Source organism: Gymnodraco acuticeps, unplaced genomic scaffold (genome assembly GCF_902827175.1).
Source record: "Gymnodraco acuticeps unplaced genomic scaffold, fGymAcu1.1, whole genome shotgun sequence".
NCBI lineage: Eukaryota > Metazoa > Chordata > Actinopteri > Perciformes > Bathydraconidae > Gymnodraco > Gymnodraco acuticeps.
In genome coordinates, this window is record NW_022990271.1 from 2,039,442 (window position 1) to 2,059,974 (window position 20,533).

The window sequence follows — 20,533 nt, forward strand, 5'->3', positions numbered from 1 at the left end:
GTTGTTATTATGGTAGACAGCATGGGGAAAAGACACAAAACAACTCTGAAGAAGGCGTTGTACATCCCATCGTACCCCCAAGACATTTTTTATGTGAAAGCAGCTACTACCAATGGAGCAACGCAAAGTATGCTTTATCATTCACTGACGATTACTCCAGTGCAGTGTTTGTCTATTTCCTTAAAAACAAAGTGACACAGTGCAAGCAACAGAGAGATTTCTGGCCGATACTGCCCCATACCAGAAAGTAAAATGGATCAGGTCAGACAATGGCACAGAGTTCACAGGGAAACATTACCAAGCATTACTATGCAGTAATAAGATTAGACATGAAAAGTCAGCACCGTATTCCCCACATCAAAATGGCACTGCTGAGAGGAATTGGCGCACACTTTTTGACATGGCCAGGTGCATGCTTATAGAAAATGAGATGCCAAAAGTTATGTGGCCCCATACAGTACAGACAGCAGCTGTAGTAAGGAATAGATGCTTCAAAAACCGCACAAAACAGACACCTTACTTTATGCTGACAGGTAGACGGCCTAACCTGTCCAGAATGCACAAGTTTGGGTCAGTGTGCTATGCCTATAAGCAAGACAAAAAGAAAATGGACTCAAGGTGTGAAAAGGCAATTTTTGCTGGATATGACAAAAATAGTCTAGCCTTCATGGTCTATTTCCCTCACAGTGGAAAAGTGCAAAAATCTAGACTTGTGAAGTTTGTGACCAAGACCAAGTCAGAAAGAGAAACACAAACAGAAACCGTCTCATGACTTTGAGGTACAGAACAAATCTGGCAAAATCAAGCGTGACACTAACGTTAGCCCAGTATCTATACCTGTGGTAACAGAGACAGAAGACGACAACAGTGAGCTTAGGCGTTATCCTTCAAGAGTGAGAAAGAAGCCAGCTTACTTATGTGACGGTGTATGTGGTAAGGAAAGGGAGGATCAGCTACTGACAAATATTGACTATTGTTACAGATTAATGTGCAATATCCCTTTAACATTTAGGGAAGCTGTAACTTCATCTGAGTCAAAACAATGGGTTATTGCAATCACTAAAAGAGAATGACACATTTATCCTGACCAACTTACCTCAAGGTGAGAAAGCAGTGGGGGGTAAATAGGTGTATGATATCAAAACCAATGTTGATGGGTCCGAAAGATACAAGGCACGATATGTAGCCAAGGGATACAGTCAGAAGAGGGGTGAAAACTATGATGAGACATTTTCACCTACCGCTAACCTCACCAGTATCAGAGTGTTAATGCAAAAAGCAGCACAGGAAAATCTGATTTTACACCAAATGGATGTTAAAACTGCTTACCTACATGCACCAATAGACTGTGAGATATACATGGAACAGCGGGGGTTTGAGGTAAAATCCAGTAAAGGTGAAAAGTTGGTGTACAAGCTAGAAAAGTCACAATATGGGCTTAAACAGTCAGGCAGAAATTGGAACAAAATGCTGCATGAGTGAAAATGAGTTCCTACAGAACCCTGCTGACCATTGTGTTTACACAAAATAGACTGAAAACTGGAAAGTGATAATGATAATATGGGTTGATGACATAATCATTGCAGCTAGTGATAACAATGCATTGAAAGTTGTTAAATATATGCTCACAGCTAAATTCAGGATGAAAGACTTGGGGAAACTAAAACATTTCCTGGGCATTGATTTTGATCAAACTGATTAATGTGTAAAGATGTCACAGAAGAAATATGTGAACAAAATACTTGAAAGGTTAAACATGCAGGATTGTAAACCAAGAGTGACACCTTGTGAGCAACAACTGAACTACTTAGATGATGCTGTACTGATGGAAAAAGCAAATCTGATTTATTGTCCAACAGACCAGATGGTGGCAGATGTTATGACAACCTGCACCAAAGTTTAAGTTGATTACGTTTGCAAAGTTTATGTTTGGAGAGGAACAATTTCTGTAAGGTAGAGAACCTTATCATGTTTTTATTTGTTAAAAGACCACAATTGTGATATCAAGTGGGGGTGTTAACATTCAGGTAAATGTGTTACCAATTTGTGTTTGTTATTTGTTGTGCATGACTGGAAGCCAATAGCGAACCAGGTTAAAGTTCAATGATGGGTATAAATAAAGCCACGCCTCCAATGGGAGTGTCCGTTGAATGAAATGCCACTGTTTCTGATGCTTCGTTATTCCTCCGCTTATTTGGATGCTAAACAGCAATGAAGTTATGCTTACTCTGCTAACACTTACATTGTTTTATGTTAAACACAGACAAAACTGAAGTTATTGTTGTAGGCCCCAGGCATATATTGCCCCTTTCACACCAACGCGGTTCCAGGGCCGGTTCGGAGCTAGAGCCTGATAAGCACCGTTTTTCCTGTTCACACCACAGCGGAGCCGGCTCTTTTCCCCTAAAACCGGTTCTTACCAAGCTTCAAAAAATTGTCGGTCAAGAAGCAAGAACCACATACGCCACGAAAACCCGATACTTAAACCGTGGACCACATTTGTAACAAACTGAAAAAAGTTAAGATGGATTAGCGGGACCAAAAGCGAGACCTCGGACAGAGCGATCTTCCAAAAACAAGTCCACATTATGACTTGCTAGACTCTGTCAAAGAACATTTGAAAGTCGCTTGTGACGAATGGACAGTTTGTGGTGAAGTCGTCCAATTATATCCATTTGGTTTCGACAGAGCAAAAGCAAAACGAGCAGCGCTTCAATACAATCGGCCATTGTTGTTGGGTTTCCGCGCGGTTTGGCTTTATGAAGCAGGCACGTAAACGGCAACGTCATGACGCAAACGATGACGCAATGACGCAGCACCACTCGGGTTCTGGGCAGTGTGAACAAAACGGGGGCTGAAAGAAAAAACGGTTCTGAAACAGAAGAGCGCAAACACGGAGCTAGAACAGGAACCGCGTTGGCCTCCAGCAAGGAATCTTAGGAATTATATTTGATCAGGATTTGTCCTTTAACGCCCACAAAAAACACATTTTAAGTACTGCCTTCTTTCATATGTAACATTGCAAAAATCAGGCATTCTATGTTAAAGAGCTCATTATACCCTTCTGTCCCACAAGGGCATTGTGTTCCAAGAATGCAGGGTTATTGGTTGTTCTCTAAAAGCACAATTGCGCCTAGTTTGGCTGCTATAGGCATAGACTGTCAGGGGACACCTTACTTCTTTCTTCTCTTTCTCTGTAGCTGTGTATCCTCATGTTCCAAATAACCTAGCTTCCCCAAAAATGTTTGTCTGTCTACGCCTGGATCCTGAGTCGTGGCTGATCATGTTGCTGTGGTCCTGAGTCCTGGATTGCGAGCCCTGGATCCTGAGTCGTGGCTGTGCCTGATGCTGTGGTCCTAAGTCTTGGGTCCTGAGTCCTGGATCCTAAGTCCTGGATCCTGAGTCCTGGATCCTGAGTCGTGGCTGTGCTTGTTGCTGTGGTCCTGAGTCCTGGATTACGAGTAGTGGCTGACTGTGCGTGTTGATGTGATCCTGAGTTCTGAACCCTGGGTCGTGGCTGTGCCTATGGCCTCTCTCACCTTACTACTTATTTGATGGCACCCAAAAGATTGTTTACATTCACCTGGATCCATCTTTATCTTATTATCATTTATAGACGCATGCATTTTCAATTATTTGGACTACCTATGTTGTAAATGTATTATCTTCTTTATTCACACACAACATATATTGCACGTCTGACCGTCCTGGGAGAGGGATCCATCCTCTGTTGCTCTCCCCAAGGTTTCTTCAATGTTTCCCCCATTCACTGTGTTTTTTTTGTGGAAGTTTTTCCTTTTCCGATGTGAGGGTCCAAGGACAGAGGGTGTTGTATTTGTATTAATGTTCTGCATAAACTGTAAAGTCCCCTGAGACAAATGTAACATTTGTGATATTGGGCTATATAAATACACTTTGATTGATTGAAACATACTATCATAATGATAGATGTTCAACAATAATAATAATAATAATAATAATAATAATAATGCATTTTATTTATATAGCGCTTTTCACAACTCAAAGACGCTTTACAGTATGAGGAAGGGTAGACAAACAAGGACAGGCAAACAAGTAAGTAAAAAATAAAAAGGCAGTCAAGAGGAAGTTGATTGAGAGGGAGGGGGGGGGGGGTTATGAGTAGACAGAGTTGAAAATATGTGTTTAGAGGCGGGACTGTGAGGGACTCAGAGTCACGGAGATCTTGGGGGAGGGAATTCCAGAGCATAGGAGCTGCCACTGAGAAGGCTCTGTCCCCAAAGCTGCAGAGTGTGGATGTGGGAATGGATAGGAGTCCGGCTGCGGTGGAGCTGAGGGACCGTGGGGGTTGATAAGGAGTGAGAAGGTTTGTGAGATAAGGGGGGGCCAGATGGTGGAGTGCTTTGTAGGTGAGTACCAGCATTTTGTAGTTGATGCGATGGGAGACAGGAAGCCAGTGGAGGTCTTTGAGGACTGGGGTGATGTGATGCCATGATTTGGTATGCGTGAGGAGACGTGCAGCTGCATTTTGAACCCGTTGGAGTCTGTTGAGGGATGTAGTGCTGATGCCGTAAAGAAGTGAGTTGCACTAGTCAATGCGGGAGGAAATGAAGGCATGGATTAGTCGTTCGGCTGCGGGGCGGGTGAGAGAGGGTAGGATTTTTGCAATATTGCGGATGTGGAAATTTGTTTTGACTGTTTGGCGGATGTGAGGTTCGAGGGAGAGGGTGGGGTCAAAGATTACGCCAAGGTTGCGTGCCTGATTGGAGGGGGAAACAATGGTGCCATCGATGGTGAGAGTTATGTTAGTGACCTTGCTGAGGGTGGATTTGGAGCCGATTTGGAGGAGTTCTGTTTTGTTGCTGTTCAGTTTGAGGAGGTTATGTTGCATCCAAGTTTTAATACCGGGGCCAGTTTTGCAATGCTCTCCCCCGAAGGTGCTCTTTAAGAGAGGTTTTGAAGGTAAGTATAGTTTTACTTTCCTTTACAGTTGTGGGAAGAGCGTTCCACCTTGATGTGGCATAATTGCGAAACGTGTATTCCCCCTTTTTTGTGCCAAATCTGGGTTTCACATGATTTGTGGAGCTCCCTCTGGTGTTATGATCATGGTATTCCTTGACCTTTGGGAAGAATTTTGACATGTACATGGGTACCATAGAGGTGTAGTGGATCTTGTAGACCAGGCCCATTGCAAGTAGCTGTACTCTGTCGTCTACTCTAAGCCATCCTAGGTTGTCAAAGTGGGCAGAGGTGAGGTGGGTTCTAGATGAAAGGTCAAGCAGTAGTCTGACCAGTTTATTTTGCGATGTTTGAAGTTTTATTTTTAGCGCCTTGGAGGTGCTATGGTACCATGATGTGCAAGCATAGTCATAGTACCCTTGAATGAGTGCTCCTGCCAGAGTTTTCAGGGTGTTTTTGTTTACCAGAGAGGAGATCCGGTATAGGAATCTAGTTCTTTGATTTACTTTTTTTATTACATTGGATGCCATTTTGTCACAGGAGAGGTTTGCCTCAAGAATAGATCCTAGGTATGTAATTTCCTTCTTACTTGTGACAATAATGTCGCCCACTGCAACTGAGAAGTCGTCGGATTTGCTGAGATTATGTTTCGAACCGAAGAGAATGGACTCTGTTTTACCCAGGTGTAATGATAATTTATTATCGGCGAGCCAGGTGCAGATTCTGCCGAGCTCGGAGCTGAGGGTTTTTTCAACCTGCAACCTGTTCCTGTCAGAGACCAGCAGGGCTGAGTCGTCCGCGAACAGGAACAAGTTGCAGTCACATGCTGATGACATGTCATTTACATAAATTAGGAACAGTAACGGACCTAATATGCTTCCTTGTGGAACACCACAGCTCACTGGGAGGGGGGGGGGACAGAGTACCGTTTACCTCCACCATCTGTTCTCTCCCCTCCAGGTAGGATTGCATCCAGCTCACCGATAGTTTATCAAAACCAATTGCTTTTAGCTTGTCAATCAGAATGGGGTGATTGACAGTGTCGAAAGCCTTTTGTAGGTCCAGCATCACCATGCTGCAGTACTTGCCCTCGTCCACCTCTTGTTTGATGTGGTCGCTCAAATAAAGAAGGCATGTGTCAGTGGAGTGGGATGTTCTAAAGCCAGATTGAAATTCATAGATTAGTTTATTTTCCGCGAGGTACTTTTCGACCTGTTCATATACTATTTTTTCCATGACTTTCGAGATGGAGGTAAGTATAGAAACAGGGCGGTAGTTGCCTGGGTCCAATTTGCTGCCCTTTTTGTGCAGGGGGGTTACTCTTGCAATTTTGAAGTCTTTGGGTACTTTTCCCTGTTTTATGGAGAGGTTAATTATGTGAGCTATGACTGGTGAGATGGCGGTTGCTGTGTCTCTGAGGAATTTGGAGGGGATATTGTCGTGGCCAATGGCCTTGTTAGGTTGGAGGGCGCTCAGTTTAATGAGTACCTCTGCTGTTGTTACCCTTGCTGAAATCATCTTTGCGTACCCCTAGGTTTTTGTAGTAGGTCATGATGTGATCTACTCCAAAAAGCCCTGAGTGGGAGGGTAATTTATTTACAAGAGTTGTGGCTATGTTTGTGAATAGAGAAATGTGACATGTTGGGTGATAGAGAAATTGTCCAGTAGGGTTGTGAATTTGGATGCCAGCTTGCTGGTGGGTGAGTCAATATGAATGTTGAGGTCACCAAGTAATAACAGACGTTGAGAGAGGGAAGTGTGAGGAATTCAGTGAAATCGGAGAGGAAGGAGGGATGAGGTTTAGGAGGCCAGTAGATGAGGATGACTGTCAGTGAGGGAGGAGCTTTGAAGGCAATGAATTCAAAGGATGATACTGAGGGGAGGGTTAGTTCTGTGATCTGGATGTTCTGATTGTGGATTACAGCAAGGCCGCCACCACGGCGGGAGGGGCGGGGTTTAGTGATGTATTTAAAGCCAGGGGGGGATGTTTGGTTGAGGGAGAAGAAGTCATCGGGCTGTTGCCAGGTTTCGGTGAGCAGAAGGAATACAAGGGATTTTTCCAAGATTAGTTTATGGAGGATGAGGGCTTTCTTGTTGAGTGATCAGATGTTAAGAAGGGCAATGTTAGTCGAGTGGGAGGGGCGTGGTGTGGTCACAGGCTGAAGAGGTAAGAGGTTGTCCAGGTTGACAGTGCGGGGTGGAATGTGAGATGGGGGGGGAGGAGCGGAGAGGAGGTGGAAGGAAGTGTGTTATTATCAATTTTTTGTGGTTGACGGCGGTGGAATCGACTGCAGATATTTGGGCCAGCTCTGAGCAGAGGGCAGTGGGATCCACTCCAGGAATTTGGACCAGCTCTGATCAGAGGGCAGTAGAATCCACTCCAGGTATTTGGGCCAGCTCTGAGCAGAGGGCGGTGGAATCCACTCCAGGTATTTGGGCCAGCTCTGAGCAGAGGGCAGTAGAATCCACTCCAGGTATTTAGGCTAGCTCTGAGCAGAGGGTGGTGGAATCCACTCCAGGTATTTGGGCCAGCTCTGAGCAGAGGGCAGTGGGATCCACTCCAGGTTTTCGGTACAGCTGGTATTGTAGCGGACCAGTGGTGGGTGTATAATATGGAGTAATAAGTGCGCTCAGGTGACATGACAGTTGTGGGACATGGCCAGGGCTGGACTGGCCATCTGGCATACCGTGCCTTTTGGGCCGACACGTCATTTTTTTTTTTCTGAAGTCATAAGACGGGTAGATTGGCCCTCTGTTTAAATGTTTTTAATAATTGACACTGGGCCGGCCCAATCAAATCTTTAATCACCTCCGCCTTTGGCCGCTCGGTGTGCATCATTAAATCACGCCCCCAGGAGGTGAGCCGGCTGTTGAAGCCAAACTGCCTTTTTTTTCGAGAAAAAAAAAAGTTCGAGTTAGGAAGGCGAAGGCCAAGTGAAAAGGGGGAGCAGAACAATTGCGGGCAAGAAAAAAGCAGGCCCTTCGTGCTGATGCTGCCGCTTGTGTCAAAATAACCGACATGTTTAGTACAGGTGCAGGTCCATCTTCTTCTAACCCGTGGCCGATATTGGTGGTGAGGAAGATGAGGGAGAGAGATCAGCGCGAGTGGGGAGAGCGAGGAGAACTCGCGGTAAGCAGAAGCTAAGAAAATTAGCAAAAGATTATTATTAAGGTTATGATGCTCTGTAGTTCTGAAACCCATTAATATCCCTTTGATGAAGCACTAATAAGACAAATATTATAAGAGAAACATTCGTTAGCCTACGAGCTAGTAAGCTGGCTTTTTTAGGTTTTCCCTGGCAAGTTAAAATATAGTCGGCCCCACCTGCAGCAGGTAAACCAGGGTTGCCAACTCTCACGCATCTAGCGTGTGACACACGCTTTCACTCTCAATCTCACGCTCTCACGCTGCCCAAACTATTCTCACGCCAAAAACAAGATGAACCGGTGATCGTTTTTGGTTGGTTATTTACAATGTTGAGTTGACAGCTGCTCAAGCTGTTGATCCGCTCCATCCCCACCTCCACCACCATCAGACCCCCCTGTTCGGTCACTGTTCGCTTTGTGAGAGGGTTTGAAGGTCTAATTTCTAATGATTGATAGTTACACATACTTGTTGTATGTATTAGTTTAGTTTTCCCCTGGTACGTAAAAAGGATAATAATAGCGTTTTTTTAAATTATAATGAGTTATTCTTCTTGTCAGGAACCGCTACTATTCGTTTGTTTTATGGATTTGGGCCAGTCTGGGTCTAAATGCCAGGGCCGATTTGCTGTCCCAGTCCAGCCCTGGACATGGCGGTTAGTCGACCAGATAGATGTTATGGATGATTTTCCGGACTGGGAGTAAAGAAATCTGCGTTTGGAACCTCTATGGACATACCTCGGTCTGCGTAGAAGCCAGAGGCAATTGATGACAGACAAGCTTAGAGGAAGCGCAGAAAAGTTATTGAGATTAAAAAGTTGGGAGAGAGAGTATCGTAACATCGTAGTGCCGAGGTAGGATGCTAGCGTTAGCACAGCGCTGGCTATGGTTGTAGAACAGCGGCGCTGAAAGTGGAGCTGTTGGCAGCCGTCAGACAGGATGAGAGGTCAGTTGCAGGCTGTCCTTTACAGCAGATGGGGGGACCGGCAGGAGCGGGAGGTTTAAATAACCAGAGTCAGGGCCCACGGGGAGGGGCAGGACGAAGAATGGGGCTGGTTATTTGATGGATGGAGCAGCGTTAGCAGGTGGGCTACAATGGCAGGTGTAGCAGGGTAGAAAATCAAAGCGTCCGTCAAAAATGGCAATCGGGTGTAACAAATATGTCCAGATCAGAACACAAAAGCCACAGAATAGTTAGTAAACTATAGCAGTAGAAAGTGGTCAGAAACTCTTAGATTAACACAAAGAAAGACGAGAACAATGACCCTTCTAACTCTTGACAATCCTCAGACATTATTATTGATCATTATACCACATGGTAAAAAACAAATAAAATATTTACTGATATAATTATCAGGGAGTTGACATAAAGGGAGTGGCTCCTGTAAAAAGGATGTATATAATTTACTGTCCTAGATCAGTGATTCTCAAACTTTTTTCAATAATGTACCCCCTTTGAAAATAAAATTCAGCCAAGTACCCCCTGATCATGCAAAAACAATTTGTTAGGGAAGAAATGCCTAATTTAAAGAGGTACAGTACAGTGCTGCACCATCGGTGTCTGATTTATTAAAACAACAACCTTGTAACTGAGAAACACTTAAATGCTACATTTCAAATGTTTACAATCCATCACTAAATGCATGGCAAACCAATTTTAACATCATGCCATAACACTAAGACGACATTAGTTGCATTGAACTGATCTTTTTAATAAGTTGTACTTACATAGTGAGAAACATGGTCTTGTGTTTCACTGAGGATCTTTGTTATTCTCAGTGACTGGAAAAAAAAAAACGTAATTAATGCATTTAAACAAACTACTAATAGTAGATGAACTACTTTCTTCAAAAGTTTACAGAAACTGTGGATAATAAAATGGGAAAAATAAACAGGGTGCTCTCTTTTCCTCTCCCTCTCCTGACAGCCCGTCAGGCTCGTGCATATGGGCTCAGAACAGTCTCATAATACACACATGCACACAGAAGGATTCAAACTTGTATTTCCGGATCCACACGCAAATGTGTTCCGTTTCATATCCATGTAAATAAAATCCAAATACAGAAACAAGTTTTACATATGTATTTTTGATCCTCACATATTTGTTTTCCGTTTAAATCCTCTGCACCTGCAAACACAAACCGCTTTCTGTGCACGGATCGCTGTGCATTCGTGTGTGTTTTTTTTGAGACTCCCATGACGGTCAGCCGATTCGTACTTGTAATTTCTCTCATCTATAGCCAATCAGATGTCTCCTCCAGTCTAAGCCAATCACATGAGCGCGCCCCCACGAGGGTAGGATTTCTTGCGTTCATGACACTTCATACGCATTTTGCGCAGGGGAGCTTTTATCATCCCCTTGTATAATTTTCCAATTCAAACAGAAAAGGGGATATAGTATCCCTAGTGGTATCAGACTGATAGATGCAATGACTCAAACTCTTAATTTGATAAACCCTGCTCAGAAAAAAAGACCAACATAACTTTTCATAACCTTATAATTAATCATTTTATCACAGGGAAATATATAAATAAGATATGTTCTTTATTTGTTTAGTGACTTGCAAAAATACCATCATCAGATAACTGATGAGCTGAAAAACCTGGAAGATGAGGGAAAGGATACCTCATAGCTGCGAAGAAATACCTCTACTTTTGTCCAGGAACAAATTCAAAAGGTTAAGGTATCTGTTGGGCAGCACCTAAAATAAAACAACAGTCAGTTTTTACACTGCAGTGAAACCAGTTACACAACCAGTATTATTGTCCCACTCTATATTTGGACTGATAACGTGATAGCATATTACACAGTAACAAATCTAATGAACTTTGTTACTTCCTCTTTTACATTAATCATTTTCTAAACCAAGGGTGCCCAACCTTTTTTTTAACCGAGAGCTACTTTTAAAGTTGCCAGTCTGCCGAGATCTACCAGTACAAATAGAGAGGCGTAGCCATTACTGACAGCCTACTACCAGGTAAATACACACTTCTACTTGTATAAAACTGACCTTTGTACGATGAATACCTCATAAAATAATGCAGATCCTTTATCTTACCTCTTTCTAAACTACACACATACAAGTATTTAACTGAAGTTACACAACAGTGTTGTTGATACAGAGTTGGAGTTTATTCACACGTCACTACAGTGGGTAATGTTTTCAAGAAGCATTGAACAGTGCTGCCACATATGACACAGGAAAAAAAGAAAAGACTCTGAACCCTTTCTTTGCCATTATATAAAAATAGTGTTGCTACAAAAGTATAAATTAGGCTTACTAATAAGACAACTCAGATCTGAAGCTACACAGGAATCTGCTGCCAAAGTGCAATAAAAAAGACTAAATTAATAGAATCAAACCCTTTTTTTGTTGCATTTTTTGTATAAAAAGAAATGCCTTTAAAATAGGATGCAAGCAACACTAGTTTCTTAACCTGAATTGATAATAGACTATAATCAATTTAAGTTTGCATTCTTATACCATTTTGTACAATAATTATAATTAATAAGTTCAAACAAACTAAAACTTACAGCTGATTAATAACGGTATCTAACTTGAGTTTTTATTATATCAAAAACCTGTTGAAATGCTACTGTTATTGTTGTTGTTTACTGTCCCCAAAAGTGCGTCAGCAGCCTCCAGGAATGCTTCTTTCACAACTTCGCCGTCTTTGAAAGACTTCATGTGTTTCGCAAGAACGTGACTGACACGATAAGATGCTATGGTAGCAGCCTTGCTCTTGTTGTTGGGCCTGGTGGAAATGGACTGCTGTGCATTTAGCTGTCCTTTCAGGTCGCGTTTGTGCACTGTTTTGAAATGCCGCTCCTAAATTACCCTTCTTGGATAAAGCCACGCTCGCATTGCAGATGAGATGGACTTTGAATTGGAATAGATACAAAAATAATCATCCTCCCACCCCCGACACATGGGGTCACGCCAGCCAATCACAAAGCTTTGATGCATTCAAGTGCATTATTCTGGCACAGGAAGATTATGTTATAGGACATTAACGATAAAACAGAATATTGTTGTTCTATTTTTAGACACATCTCGCGATCGACTGGGAATCTCCCCGTGATCGACCGGTCGATCGCGATCGACTGGTTGGGCACCCCTGATGTAGATAGTATAAGAAATGTGCAGAATATGTTTAATGGTGGAGGTATACACACATATTGATAGATGTCTTGTAATGCACTGTTGAGGAACCTGTGACACAAGTTTTTCATTCATTGCATAACTACACCGTAGTTGTGTTTATGATATGTCAATAATAATAATAATAATAGCTTTGATTTATATAGTGCCTTTCAAGGGACCCAAGGTCGCTTTACAAGTAATAGGGCAAAAACAAACATAACAAAACAAAAGTCAGACAGACAAAACAACAGATCGATTTAGGGGCCGAAAGCCTTGGCAAACAGATGGGACTTGAGGGCCCTTTTGAAGGCGTCAAGTGTGGGGATGTTGCGAATCTCCGCAGGGAGAGCGTTCCAGAGGGTAGGGGCTGCCACACTGAAGGCTCTGTCCCCGAAGGTTCGCAGTTTGGTGCGGGGGTTGGTAAGCAGGCCAGAGTCTGAGGACCGCAGGTTCCGGGGTGGGGCATGTGGGTGAAGGATGTCCGATAGGTACTGGGGGGCAAGGGCATGGAGGGACTTGTAGGCAAGGAGGAGGACTTTGTAAGATATGCGGGACTTGACCGGCAACCAGTGTAGGTGGATGAGGGTGGGAGTGATGTGCTGCCATGCACGGCTTTGTGTGCGTGAGTACTAAAGCACCCAGATATTGTTCTAAACTGTATTAAAGTAAACAGGTATTATCTTGAACTGTATTGAAGTGAACATGTATTATTTGGGACTGTTTAAAGTAATCCTATATATGTAAACCTTCTTACTTACACTCCATGACCCGGAGACCCTGACACACACACATACACCTCCTCCTGTCTTCATGCAGCACACACACATAAACTCCTTAACCCAGATATCAGCAACACACACACATATGCCTCTGCTTATCAGCATGCACACACACACACACACATACACTTTCCCTCACTAACACACACACATGTTCTTTTTTCAAGGTTCCTTGCTGGGAATAATCCCAAGCACCAATATATCTGTGTACAATGTTTGATTGTTTTAAAAGAATAGTTTGTGTGAAGCCAATTCCCTGGGAAATTAAAGGAGTTGGGTCCGGTGGAAGATAAGAAGTGGCTCTCCACCTCCAAATATGTCCATATATACTGTTTTTTCTTCATGCAAAAGGCCTCCTGTTTCTGACTGGCTTGTCCCGATATCTGTATCGCACGGCAGTAGAGCGGGGAGCCCGGAGTGTTCTGTTTCAGGGCACTTTGTATTTCGTATTGTGTTTTTTACTGTATTAAAATCAGATTATTGTTATAACTTTTATGCCGGTGTGTTGAACTCCCTCTTTTATCAATCTGACCAGGCTCATCTAACGGACGGCGCAGAGCACAGGTGGGCTTTAAGCCACCACTATTGTGTTTGCTCCTACAATTTGGTGACCTGCCGACGTGATGAGTGCTGGTCTCTAGAAGGACCACCGACAGCCAGCGGACGAATTTCAGTCCAGGGGAGGACACCTGCACACCGTTGACAACTAAACCAGGACGTCCAGATACAAAGGTGAGCAGACACCTGTTGATTGTCAAAGTCTGTGATTGGCTATACTACACATTTTTTAGAGTTGTCAGCGGCGTTCTCAGTGTCCTTAGTCATGGTAAAAAATACAATACTGAAGAAAGTGTTTGTAGAGTCAGGTAGATCAGTCCTGTACCTAAGGCACTAAGTGTTGGTAAATAGTCTGGTATTGCAGTCCAGTACCTTAAACTCACTAAAGTAAGAAGGGGCTTAGAGTCAGGTAGAACAGTCCGGACCTAAGGCACCGAGTTATATTTTTAAGAAAGTGCTTAGTCAGGTATGCAGTCCTGCAGCTAAGGCACGTGTGTTTGTAAGAGTCGGGTAAATAGCTATAAGTCCCGTACCTTAATTCACTAAAAAAAAAGAAGAGGACGACAAGATTTGTCCAGTGTATTAATAAATACAAGTAATTTAGTCAGATAATAGATACGAAGTCAATTATGGAAGAAGAGTAGACCCTTTGTTTCAACCAGAAAAAGAGCAAGCTATTCATCACAATTGTATTTTTATGTTATGAATAAAACAAAAATAAGTAGCCTAAGTGATAAGCAGAAGGGTTTTTGAACGCTTGTCAGTCAGAAGGAATCTATTAATGTGTAAGACAGGGGTGCTTATGCCCGCTTCGGTTTTCAATGTCCGCCATCACGTTAAAACAGAGGATTGGTGGCATTTTCAGTTCATTTCTTGCTTCCACACGCCTTTTCCCCTCCTTGTCTCTTTCATGACTTTATTGAATGCATTAGAACGATTGTTATCGTAACTTTCCGTGTTTCTGGAAGTCAAACTCACTGTTCACATTACGGAGTATATTTCCGGAACGGCCTTTCAAAATAAAAGCTACAGGCCGCTGTTCACCAGAGTTGCCTTCACAATAAAACAGTAATTAGCTTAACAATATATTTAACTTATATTACGTCCTTCAACATTGATTTTAATTCATTACAGTTTTCAAATACGGCGCGGATTGAATACAGTTATTTGTGTATTCTGTTTCAACCTCACCATGCTTGTAACACAACTTAGATACACAATTTGAAAATGAATAGCATTAACCAAGTAGGCTAGATCAAAGATTAGTATAGTGGTTAAGGAGGGTGTCCTTGTTTTTCCTATTAACTTAGAACTGAAGTAATAAAGAATAGGCAGACTACTACCATTAGTTTGTTTTAACATTCACATGTTTCAGCATTCCTGACCTCAGCCGTTTTATTTTGTAACCCGTTGGGAGAGAGATTTAAATTGAGTTTTTCTCAGTAGCTGAATGGCTGTGATTACAGCAGCATTGGACAGTCCTGCACCACCTTTTGGGTTCTCTGAATCAGTGTGTTGGTGAGGAGTTGCTCACTGCAAACAGAAGAAGTTTGCAAAGAACGCATCTCTGAGGAGATATTGACATTTTGCTTGTGCCTCGTTGCCAAGGCAACAGTGGTGTGAAGAGGTACTGCGGTTTTTGGGGGATTTCTGCTGTACATAGGACAACGTGTGTCTGCCAAGTGATTCCTTCCCTCATCCCAATGCCAGGGAGAGTTTCCTTGGAGCCCACTGACCAGGGCCGGTCCTAGCTTTTTTGGGGACCCTGCCACTGACTACAGCTGCATCACTGACTGTGCTCATTATGACAAGATCTTGAGACATGCTTGTCTCAGATTGTTCAGACTCTGAAGGAGTGATGCAATGATTTTACAGCATAATTGTGCAAGAGTTTCCCAGGGGGTGGTGTAGAAACCTTAATGCTTAGTGTTTAGATAAGAGGCTGCTGGTTTAAATGATGATCTGGAATACTGAAAAGATTAAAGTTTAATATTCTTGCTTAGCAAACAAGACATCTGATTATTATGTCACACATAATAATCTTGTTATAGAAACTAGCTATGTGTAAAACGTGTGGTTGTTATACCATTGTTATCATGAACAAAAGATAAATAAGGAAATAGTATCTGCTTAAAGATGAACGGATTTCATATCATAGAGAGGATTAGTTATTGTGAATACTCCACAAGGTATCTACTAATGTATTTTAAAGAACCAAATTTAAAGAACTTGAATTGACTTGATAAATAAGTGAAGATAAGAAGATGTATTAACCATGAATTAATCAATTGGTAAATTAAAAATAGCGGTAAAGAGGAAAACTATTAGAGTGAAGTGAAAAATCATCCTAAAACACACTGATGGAAAAGGGGGGGGGGCATGATGGAAGTATGTACTAGACTTTAAGTAGTGGGTGTTTGAGAGTTAGGAGTACAGTGTAGAACCATATTCTTCAATCTTTTCATCATGTTTACAAATTATTCTTTTAGAGTTTTTATTCATGTGTGAATTTGGTAGTGTTTTAATTTGTTACAGTATTGATCAGTTCAAAGGGAGAGTTTTAGTAACATCTCTATAAGATCAGACAAATATTTATTTATATAGGTCATGTTGAAGGGAAAGCTAGTTCTAAACAAAATATAGTATTTCAATTTGAGGTACTGGTTTCACCATTGTGGCATAGTTATTACCATAGGAGGGCTTTCGGATGGACATACAAAATGACTTCTGTTTTTAAATCCTTGATAAAGTAGGGAGTAATTGTTGCATGTTCGGACACCCAGGGTTCCACGCACTGTTAAAGAGGGTAACATTGTTCTTTAAGTGCACCAGAATTGAAGATAAATTAATATAATGAGTTATGAAATACATAGCAGAGCTTTACAGATCCTAATAATGTTTTGACTCAAGAAAATAATTACATGCACAAGTTTCTGATCTATTAGACATTTTAATATAGATTAGGTGTTAATGAACTGCAGTAGTAGTACTATAAGGAAGTGAGTGTTGTACGAAGTTGTAGGGAATGTGGGAAACAGCTGTCCCAATGAAAAGTTAGAGATATCTTGAACATTATAGTTGTAATTGTGAATTAATAAATGATGGCGCTCCATATATGACTGATTTTTGTAGACAAAGGATACTGGCCTATGCTGAAATATCAAAGTCTCTGCAGAGCACGAAACATGGCCAAAAAGACTGAGACCAACTGACCTTTGACCCTGACCGACAGTGTGACTTGAGAAGGCACTGTGAATGACTGACTCTGGGGTGAACCTGACCAAACTTGACTTTACAACCTGACAGTGTGAGTGTGAGTGTATGTCTGCATGTGATCAGTGCAACTGCATGATTTAAAACAATGACTAATCAAGCATGCTTTTGGCCTAACACATTATTCTGAGGCTCTGTGGGAAATGAGAGGTTTCCTAAAATGTGTGACCCGTTTCTAATCTACTTGATGATATTTCACTCCCACAGGCAGTGGCTGTTTGCAGAATGTGAACCTCAAACTAAAACATGAAGATTATGTTTCTTTTAGGACTGAGGGATGGAGAGAAACACTTCATTTCACTGAAGTGTTTACTGTGGAAAATGATGGATGTACATTTGTGAATAATGTTTGGTATTTTCTTATAATCAATTATTGCCTGAAGGTTTTCTTCCCATACAGGATTTTGTTACACATGGGTTCATGTGTAAAAAAGGGGGAGTGTCTGACCATTGATTGACAGTTTTAGAATTGACCTGCTCCATATCTGGGGATAAGACACTGTTTGATGAATGTTGACATGTCTCTAATATTGATTGAGTTATAACAGGTAACACAGATGCAGAATCAGTGGCCAAGGGGCTACTGATGTAATTCTAGAATGGAATACTGAAGAAGTTGACCTGTGAGTAATGTTTCAACAGGTATAAAAGTAACTGAGGTTTGAAATGTAGAAAGAACATATTACAGTTAAAGCTAAAACATAGTAATGTAATGAGACAGAATTTAATTTAGACAACATCATGTAACTAGCCTGGTAAAGAAGTAAAAGCCATAGACTTTATTGCTTAGGTCATTATGGGGATATACATTTCATCTAAATTCATAATAGAAAGACATTTGATGACAGTTTGTTGGAATTCTGTATTCATTTTTTCAGCGTGATAATATCTAAGCACTGACAGGTAGAAGCAGTATCACCAGGAAATCATTCACTTTGTTAGTATCGTGATTTTGGTTGTTTTTGAATCCATAACATTAGTGTGTTTCTTTACCAGAAACATTAGCAGTTCATATTATATTTAGATTTTAAAGGGGATCTCAAGGATTTCATTTAAGAATAAACACAGATGCTTGTCAGAAATACAGAGCTATTGAAATATGTTATTTAGTTTACCTAAAGATGTTTTATTTAGGTTCTTATTTAGTTGGCACAGTCCAAGTATTAAGATTCTGAAGCTGCACTGGCAAATAAGAGGTCTACAATTAATTTAGAAAACCTGTTCACAGACGTCTGTTGTTTTAAGACACCCCACCAACAGGCTCCAAGCGGCCTACGCAGTGGTGGGTCGAACAGCTGAGGGCCCCGGAACCCTGAGCGTAGGCTTGAGGGATTTGTATCAGATTTCTCCACACAGATTGCTGGCGCCAAAAGAGGGACCCAGGAGGCCGACACAGCGGAGTTCGTCTGGCTGAAGGTCATCAGGACAAAGTGGCTCAACCCCAGTCTCTCCGGCCCCGACCGAGTGACCCAGCGGATCTCTGCCGTCCGTCAAAGGAAAGGGGGACAGCTGGAGCCAGTGTGCGGTGGGGAAACCACCTGCTAGAACCAGGGGACGACATCAGCACGGATCTGGCTCTCGTCAAGGAGGTCGACTCGGAAGCTGTCATCAGCAGACTGGAGGAGAAGGACCTCGAGGCGTCGTCAGCGGGCCGGAGTACCGGGAGGCATCATCAGCGGGCCAGAGAAGGAGGATCGGGAGGACATCTCTCTAGCAGTCGACTTGGGAGGCGTCATTAGCAGGCCAGAGAAGGAGGATCGGGAAGACATCTCTCCAGCATCGACACATGGTGTAGTCCAAACGATAGCTGGGGATTCTGGGTAGTGTAGTGTCTTCTGCCATCCTTTACTCCGAAAAAACATTTGTTTCTCCGAATCGAAGGGGAAAAATACAAAAGCATTGCACACAATTTAAACCAATCAATGTTGTGTAATTAACAAGGATAATCTGGTGTTTTTTAGTCGATGAGTAGTGCAGATATCACTGTAAAATCAATCGACAGTAAGGGGAATACTTACTTCCGGGTGTACAATTCTCCGTTATCCAATGAGAATGGACGCGCACATTGCCTTTAAGGGCAGTCAACACAAACGAACGCCGTGCTTCCATGAGCGTCCATAGAAGCATATGGACATCCCGGAAAGCTGAAAATGGACGCTAAGGGCCCCCCCCTTGCGTTGAAAATGGACGCTAAGGCCCCCCCCCCTTGCGTTGGAAAAAGCCGACAGGGGACTTGACATAACGTCAACATAGGCCGACCTGGGAGTGAGGATGTGTTGTTCAAATACCTCCCACTGGGTGTGTTCAAAGCAGTCCTGAAGCTGAGCAAGTGCATCCTCAGGCCAGGTTGTAACAGACTTTCTAGTTGGACTTGTTCTCCGTCTAAGGGGGGTGTATGCAGGGGTCAGTAGCAGGGAGATATGATCTGACAGGCCTAGGTGGGGGAGAGGTATGGCTCTGTATGCGTGCTTGATGTTGGAGTACACACAGGGTCGGCGTCATGGGGGGTCATTCGCGGGCCATGCCCCCCCAAATGAGTCACTGTGCCCCCCCCAACGCAGGGTGGGCAAGACTTGCCACTTTGCCGTTTTTTGTTTTTTTTAATCATATAAGTGAAAACGTTTCCACTAAAGGTTTTTTGTGTGAAATACATCAGAAATAAAGATACAAATATAAAACACAGCCTGAGGTGTGCTCACTGCTGATTGGTGTGTTGCTTGACCAATGATCATATTATACATCATCTTTTATTTAAAGAGACTCTTGGTTCATTATTACAAAAACATACAACACTCAAATATAAATAAAAAAAAGCAGTTATACCAATGTTTCCACAGAGGTGACTGGTATCGTACAGCACTGAAACACGTGGCTGTGTGTTTAGATGAAAGCCGGTGGCAATCTGTTCATCTGTTACACTGATTATACAGTAAAGCCATCGAAAATAATATGATATACAGTACAGTACAAGTAGCCTACCTCTGGGTCTCTGTGTTTCATTCAAGCTCGGCTCTGTGTGTGTGTGGCACGATCGCATTTTGTGAGTGCGCGAGCGGTAACGTGGAATGTTGATGTTAGCATCTGGTTAGCTAGCTATGCTAACGGATATAAAGAGCTGTTTCTACACCAAGGTGGAGGAGAGTCCTCTCCTGTCAGACTGAGTGGATCGTATAACTTCAGCTCAGTGAGGTAAGGACTCTCTCAGTGTTTAGATAGTTAACTTTAGTGTAGCCCACAAGTAACTAAAACAATTGCAAGTGCAATAAGAAGCTACAGGAACGTTAATCTACGTCGGTAATATTAACTTTATTTATTTAATACAACATTTACGGTACAAGATTTACATCATACAGCCCATGTAGTATAATATTTTACAAATGATGAATTACAGCAAACATGTGCAATATATCCATTATTACAGCTCCGTGGGATGGCAGTAAGGCGATATGGTCCGTTGTTATTGTGCATCAATGGGTAAAGAGAAACTCATGTAGTACTGAACACGTAACTTGAACGTGCTGGGCGGCGCGGTCCCGTGGGTTAGATGCGCGTTAGAATGCAGAGGGAAATAACTCAGAATAACGTTATTAGCACATTTTTACAACTTGAGGAACGAATGTTTTTAATAAGGGCTATACAAACGTTCATACTGGGTAGTTTATTTAGTTTTAAAAAAATTATCCAACGAGTTACAGA

The 20,533-nt window shown here is 42.3% G+C and overlaps 1 protein-coding gene across 1 annotated transcript in view; it reads right to left on the reverse strand.

The window, feature by feature from the left end:
• Positions 1-9,849, reverse strand: part of LOC117549212 (alpha-1,3-galactosyltransferase 2-like) — a 17,522-nt gene extending 7,673 nt beyond the window's left edge. Inside the window, exon 1 of the mRNA XM_034220900.1 lies at positions 9,811-9,849. Coding sequence (XP_034076791.1) covers positions 9,811-9,824 — 14 coding nt within the window. The 5' untranslated portion in view covers positions 9,825-9,849. The remainder of the gene's footprint in view (positions 1-9,810) is intronic.
• Positions 9,850-20,533: the final 10,684 nt, after the last annotated feature.